This window comes from Sinocyclocheilus anshuiensis, unplaced genomic scaffold, assembly GCF_001515605.1.
Source record: "Sinocyclocheilus anshuiensis isolate Anshui unplaced genomic scaffold, SAMN03320099.WGS_v1.1 scaffold2181, whole genome shotgun sequence".
NCBI classification, from domain to species: Eukaryota; Metazoa; Chordata; class Actinopteri; order Cypriniformes; family Cyprinidae; genus Sinocyclocheilus; species Sinocyclocheilus anshuiensis.
Window position 1 is genome coordinate 186,053 of NW_015552262.1, and position 7,341 is coordinate 193,393.

The 7,341-nt window shown below is 36.2% G+C and overlaps 1 protein-coding gene and 1 pseudogene across 4 annotated transcripts in view; one reads left to right on the plus strand and one right to left on the minus strand.

The window, feature by feature from the left end:
* LOC107663507 (E3 ubiquitin/ISG15 ligase TRIM25-like) overlaps positions 1-3,072 on the plus strand; it is a 4,847-nt pseudogene extending 1,775 nt beyond the window's left edge.
* A 39-nt stretch (positions 3,073-3,111) lies between these two features.
* LOC107663523 (elongation factor 1-delta-like) overlaps positions 3,112-7,341 on the minus strand; it is a 16,369-nt gene continuing 12,139 nt past the window's right edge. For all 4 annotated transcript variants that reach the window (XM_016453753.1, XM_016453751.1, XM_016453750.1 and 1 more), the window contains 5 exons: positions 5,935-6,022; positions 4,834-4,934; positions 4,544-4,744; positions 4,267-4,461; positions 3,112-3,241 (listed from right to left, as the gene is read on the minus strand). In XM_016453753.1, coding sequence (XP_016309239.1) covers positions 3,203-3,241; positions 4,267-4,461; positions 4,544-4,744; positions 4,834-4,934; positions 5,935-6,022 — 624 coding nt within the window. In that variant the 3' untranslated portion in view covers positions 3,112-3,202. The remainder of the gene's footprint in view (positions 3,242-4,266; positions 4,462-4,543; positions 4,745-4,833; positions 4,935-5,934; positions 6,023-7,341) is intronic.

The window sequence follows — 7,341 nt, forward strand, 5'->3', positions numbered from 1 at the left end:
GAAAATAGCCCAATTGCTTTCGAGGGGGTCCCCCAGTAAAAATCACATTTGGGGGGTAAAATACACATTTTTTGGCAGGGTTCTCCTGGTATTCACATTCCAGGGCCTAAATATCACGTTATTGGGGTCGCTTCAACCTGCTGACATAAAAAACAACTGGCGGCAATCGAGGATTTGGCAACACTGGTCCGCAAACTACGTTTCATATAACTCCTCCCCGAACTTCCCGCTGCCCTGTATCTTGGTCTCTCATTGGCTGTAGGTCATCTCCCATGTGTTTTTCAGTCAGAACTCATTTCACACAGCGTGATTGTGTCGGCGATTCCCTCAGATCGCGTCTTTGATAATTCACACTGCGTGATTGTCACTCCCGTGAACGAGAATGAAAATTATAATAATAAGAACTCCGATTCACAGAAAATAGCTTTGCTAAATAAGGTGGATAGCCTCCGTTCATCGTATTTTAAATACATTTGCTCTATTTCTAACCTAAATATTGCATGAATGCTAAAAAAAATTCTGGAAATAATAATGGAAATAAATAAATTTTAGATGTAATAACTACATTTGAGATAAATAATGTTTAGTACCGTCAAAACACAAAATATTAATGAATTATTATAGTGTAAAAATATAGCACATTAATTTATGCCATATTCAGTCTTTTTAGAGTGGCGAACAGTACGAGTGTGACCCGTAACTGAAAACAAAACAAAAAAAAGTCCTTTCTGTCACTGCTTTAGCGCTCAGCACAAGCGGTTGAGGATGACAGCGAAAAGATCTTCATCAGACTGCTGCGCTCCGTCGAAAGGAAGCATCTGGAGGTGAAAGAGCTCCAAGGGCTACTTTATCACTGCTGCCGCGGGTTGTTTTTCATGACCGCAGGTTACCGATAACGTGATATTTAGACCATGGAGTGCGAATTTTACCAGGGGAACCCCGCTAAAAATGTGTATTTTACCCCTGAACGCGATTTTTAACGGGGAGCCCCCCTCGAAATGCCATTGGGCTAGTTTTGAGTAGCAATTGGGCGGGTTTTGTTGTGAAAATCTGGCAACCCTGCATCAGAGGCTAATCAATCGGAAGTCCCGCACATTCACAGAAAATAGCTTTGCTAAATAAGGTGGATAGCCTCCGTTCATAGTATTTTAAACACATTTGCTCTATTTCTAACCTAAATATTGCATGAATGCAAAAAAAAATTCTGGAAATAATAATGGAAATAAATAAATTTTAGATGTAATAAATACATTTGAGAAAAATAATGTTTAGTACCGTCAAAACACAAAATATTAATGAATTATTATAGTGTAAAAATATAGCACATTAATTTATGCATTATTAAAATGTACATCTCCAAATGAAATTAAATTGATTCCTTCGTTTTTAAGTGACATTCCTAGTCCTCCACAGCCGACACTTGCTTAGAATCATATAAACATCAGCGGCTGATGCACAACTGGCTGTTGACAGCGGATACCCTTATATTTACAGTTGATGAAGAGCACAATCAGTCAGCTGAAAACTCCCTGAGCTGTCCGTTGAACACTGATACAGGTACAGACACTCACATCCCTCCCAGCAAGTGAGTCACCAAACCGCATCAACTCATCCATGTTTACCGGTGTAAACCAAAACTCTTCTGATGTAATCTCCTCACTGACCTTTTCCAGTCCATAGACATTTACAACAGACTGAGCCGAGGACCAGAGGAGACTTCTTACAGTGTGAGTTCAGAGTTCATTTTTGGTCAATTCAGGACTGCGAGATGTAAACTCACAATTTTTTATTTTTTATCTTACAATTCTGAGTTCGTCTCGCAATTCTGACAATTCTGTTAACTCACAATTGCGAGTTTATAACTCGAAAATTGCGATATAAACTCAATTCTGAGAAGAAAAGTCAGAACGGAGATAAAGTTATTTTTAAATTTTTTATTCCATGGCAGAAACATAGAAGCTCCGGTTGCTATAGAAACAGGCTGTGTTCTGAGACGCATGCATTGGCTGTCTACTCTGAAAAAAGCTGATTTTTTTTTTTTAATGCTATTCGAGCATAAGAAACTAATTTTACAAGACAGCTGTTGTCAGATGTCATTGGTGTTTTAAAATATGAAATTTAATCGAAAACTTGGTGAGCAGCTTTGGAGAATTTAACGTTTCTTCATTTAAAGAGATAGGAGCTGTATTTGCATGACTGAAATTTTGTTGGCAGAAAGGCGTTTCAAAGACCAAGTGAAATGACTTGCCTTAAAGATACATCTTAGTAAGTATCTTATCTCTTTCAGACTGCTGTGATTTGACGTTAGACCCAAACACTGCCAACTCTTTCCTCCGTCTTTCCGGAGACCTTGCAGAAGTCACGACCGTCCACGAGCCGCAGCCGTACCCCGATCACCCAGAGCGCTTCATCAGCTGGGCTCAAGTCTTGTGCACCGAAGGCCTCTCTTGACGTGGATATTGGGAGGTGGAGTGGGGAGGCGGTGAAGGAGTTTCTATTGCCGTTTCCTACAGAACTGGAGAGAATATAGACCAAAAACTGGGATGCAACTCAAAATCGTGGAGCTTCGATTTCTCAGATTCTCTTTGTTTGTTCCGGCACAATAAGTTTAGTGTTGAAATACACACTCCAATGCCACACAGAGTCTGCGTGTATCTCGATCACAGAGCTGGAACGTTTTATTGCATTTCTCTGGCAGAAGATACCATGACTTTGCTGCATCGAGAGCAAACCACTTTCACTCAGCCTCTCTATCCTGGATTCTGGGTTGGACTTGGATCTACTTTAAAACTCTGTCGAACTTTAAGCTTTTCAGCTTAGTTACGCATTCTGTGCTCTCATTTTGTTTCAATGGATAGTTCACCCAAAAATTAAAAGCACGTCATTCGCTCACCTTCTTGTTGCATTTGTGTTTTTCTCCTGTGGCTTGTTGTTGTAGAGTCCATGCAACATTGTGAAAAGTAGCGCTCTGACCTCAATATATCTTTTTGTTGGAATGACCATTTTCATTTTTGAGTGAACTTACCATTTAAATAAAAAATGACAATATAATAGAAACTTGTGAAACCAGGACATGAATAAAGAGCATACAAATAAAGACAGTGAACATAGTGAGTTGGTTCACGTGGCTGAACAGTTTATTGGTAACTGTGATATAAAAGCAGCAGTAACCCAGTGTGAAATGGAGATGGAGGTGAGAGGCTCAGATCTTGTTAAAGGCAGCAATGTCAACACTCTGGACCTACAACATAATGAGGAACAAATGGAGTATTGGTCAATAAAACCTTGAATATTTGTCCTAACAGTTTATAATGTAATCAAAGTGTGCATCTCAAAAAAAAAAAATAAATAAATAAAACGAGAACTTGACTATTCGGATTTCACCTAACCATGATAAAGAAATAATTGTATTTTAAAAGGTACATTGTAAATAAATGAAGACCAATATATGTATTTTTTGTCATTGTGATCATTTTCATAAATTTACCAAATGTAATATAATTTAAATTATTTCTTTATTTTCATTACAAGTTATTTTATTTAATAATTTTTTATTATTTTATTACAGTTACTGTAGTACTGTAATGCAACAAAAACACACATTTGCAAATATTAATACATCATTATAAAATCAGTATTTTACTGCAATATAAAATAATTGTAATACACTATAAAATAACTTTTTAAAACTATTATAAAATAACTTTAATTTATATAATACAATTTAATATAAATGTATATAATTGTTTTATTTCTTTATTTTCATAGCAACTGTTCATTTGCCCTCATAATTTATCCTCTATTTTATAAAAATTACCATTATGCAATAAATAAATTTTTCAAGTTTATACATTATTAAATATTTGTGTTTTACTGATATATTTACAATATTACTGATATACAATATAAATATACAGATTTTGCTTTTAAATGTACTGTATATAACGCACAAATAAAGCCTATATTTAAGACCAATGTTTTATTTTTTATTGCAATAGTATATTTTTTATTATAATTTAATTATTTTAAGCTATTTCTTTATTTTCATGATTAAAGTAATTATGATCTAATGCAAAAGTACAATGTCTGGACACATTAATGGAAACTGGAAGAGAAAATGTAAACAAAGCAAAAAAAAAAAAAAAAGGCCTTAATACTTTAAGATATTTAATTTTCTTTATACAAAATAAACATTTTCTTTTGATTGTGGGGAGAAACGTGACCTGATCTTATTCTCAGATTTAGCAAAAAATATACTGCACTTACGTAGTCCTCAAATTTGGTGATCTCCTCTTCCAGAATGTCTGTTCCCACTTTATCGTCTTCTACGACACAGTTGATCTGCAGCTTTTTGATGCCGTAGCCGACAGGAACCAGTTTAGAAGCTCCCCACAAAAGGCCGTCCATCTGTATGGAGCGCACACACTCTTCCAGCTTGGACATAACGGTCTCGTCGTCCCACTGATCAATGAAAAACCATATACTTGAAACTGAGGAATTATACTTCACACTTTAAAGATTGTGGGTGCTTAAGGTCTCGTACAGGTTTGACGTCCAGCAGGATGGAGGATTTGGCGATGAGGGCTGGTTTTTTGGACTTCCTCTGGGCATATTCCTTCACCCTCTCTGCTTTGATACGCTCTGCCTCCTCATCTTCCTCATCACTGCCAAAGAGGTCAATGTCGTCGTCGTCATCGTCTGCACCATTATGTTCCTCAACCTTAGGCTTCTGGACAGGAGCAGCCTTCAGATAAAACAATATGCAGGTTATGAATGACTGAATTTGTTTAATGCACAAACGTCGACTTTATGAGGGCAGGATTTCACATCTACCTTGGTGACAGTAACGGTCTTTGCAGCCGGCGCTTGGCTCTTCTCCAGCACAGCCATTCTGGACTCCAGTTTGGACAGCACTGCTCTCAAATCATCCACCACTGGAAAAGCAACAGCTCTATTAATCTCACACTGATCATGAGCAGCTTCAACACAATCAAGTAACACAAACTGGATATTCAGCCAAAACTCAGTCAATCTCTGGGTCCGTTTCAAACTCTAGCGTGCTGCCAAAAAATAAAAATAAATAAATAAATAATAATAAATAAATAAATACAATTTAAAGTTTGGGGGGAAAGTTCAAAAACAAACATCAAAAATCACTAAAACTTTAATACTGAAAATATATTAAAAAATCCATTTAAAATTGTATTATTTTAGTATTGAGATACTATAGTCTTTATTCAATTTCAATTTTAGAGTTCTAATAATTTAGTTCTTTATTTTTTATATGCCTATATAGATTTTATGAATTTTATTTTCAATTTTGTTTTATTACATAAAGTTAAAGCTAAATGAAAATGAAAAAATTTTACCTAGGCAACTAACTGAAATATTATTTTTTTTTATAATATTTTATTTTATTTCAGTTAACATTTATTTCAAATAACAAAAATATTTCTCATAGCTTTAGTTAACTATAATAACCCTCACTCAAAATATTAATAAACACTACAATACCATATAAAAAATTTAATAAAATAACACTGGTTTCCACACCTTCAGACCAGCAAATTTCCATATCGTCTGTACTTTTTCAAGTTTTCTAGCAGACAAAATATTGTAGAGCTGAGCATAACTACAAACAAAAATATACTCATAAAAGAAATTTCCATGAATTTTCTAAGCCTGGAAAACTTTTTTCCTGTGGGAACCTGGCACAACTTTTGAACATCTGATCACAAATGGAACATAATACATAAGTTAAACATTTCTCAACTGTGCTGCATTTATGGACACGGCCACATTGAATCGCCATCATTCATTGTGGCTTATTTCACTGACAAGTGTCTTCAAATCAAAAACTGGGAAATTGCTGTCTAGGTAGGCAACTCGTTTGATTTTGGAACAGCCATCACATGTGTCTCTTCTCATATGTACCTTTGTGCAGATTCTTGTTGTCCAGTTCCAGACTCTTCAGACGAGAGACCAGCTCACTCTGATCCTCAGACTTGCTGGCATTCTGACTCTGCAGATCAGATGGAGGAGAACTGAATTTTAGTGAATTACATCTCATAAAGAGCTGACTGTTAAAGGGGTCATATGATGCATTTTCAACTTTTCCTTTCTCTTTGGAGTGTTACAAGCTGTTCATGCATAGATAAGATCCCTAAAGTTGCAAAGACTAAAGTCTCAAACCCAAAGAGATATTCTTTATAAAAGTTAAGACTCGTCCACGCCCTCCTAAAACGCCTCGTTTAAACACGCCCCCACATGTCTACGTCACGATGTGGGAAGATTTGCATAACACCACCCAAATGTTCACGCAAAGAAAGAAGGCGTAACTATGAAGGTAAAATGACGTCAAAAAGATTTGCATACGCAGGGTAAGAGTTGTGGAAGTGTACATAAGACTGTAAGCGTAAATTAAATTTGCATGCGCAAGAGAAGCTTTGTAAAGGTGTAAATCGCGTTTCAAGCGCAAGAAAAAATTGTTTGCAGCATTTTACTGTTACTCGTAAGTGTAATTCATGTATTGTGAAACTGCAGCTTCATGCTAACGCAAAATAAATATGATCTGCATGCTTCTGACTTCCATTTTTCCGCGCTTACACTTTTGGCACGTTTTTTTCACCAAAAGACGGTCAAAAGCACTGTAAGCCTATAAAAAATCATTTACATTGCTGGTAGGTTATCATTGCACAAATTAACACACTCTCTATGATAAAAAAAAAAAAATTAGAAGAGTTCTAAACTAATGCACTGTCTTCACACTCACAGTATCTCACGCACACACCTTTAGTCAGATCATGCTGCGCGAGCACAGACATTCTTTTTAGCACTCAGACAAACTTTTTAGCACTGCTCCGCAATTGTATCAATAAAATAGCTTAATCGCTGAAGAGCTACATTATCTTTCTCAACAAGAAGCTGGTAACATCATCGTTTCTAAAGGAATTAAAGCCACAGCTTCACTGTTAAATTATCTTTCTCAACAAGAAGCTGGTAACATCATCGTTTCTAAAGCAATTAAAGCCACAGCTTCACGGTTAATAGAGAAACGCGGCAAAACGGTGGTAATTCATACATACACAGCCTCTCTCTCTCTCTCATGAATGACAAAGATAAGTAGCACACTTAGCAGATATTTCCATATTGCGCAAGTGGGAAGCTCTGTTTCGGGGATTACGTCTCTTTATATCAGGCAACCCCAGTTGTGTTCCTCTGCGGCCAGATTAAACCTTGTAGGCTATATATTATGCTCTATTCTAGGGCTGCACGATGAATCGCATGCGATATTTAACGCGCATCTTATCAGTAAAGCCGGTTCTGTAATCAGCGGTAAAT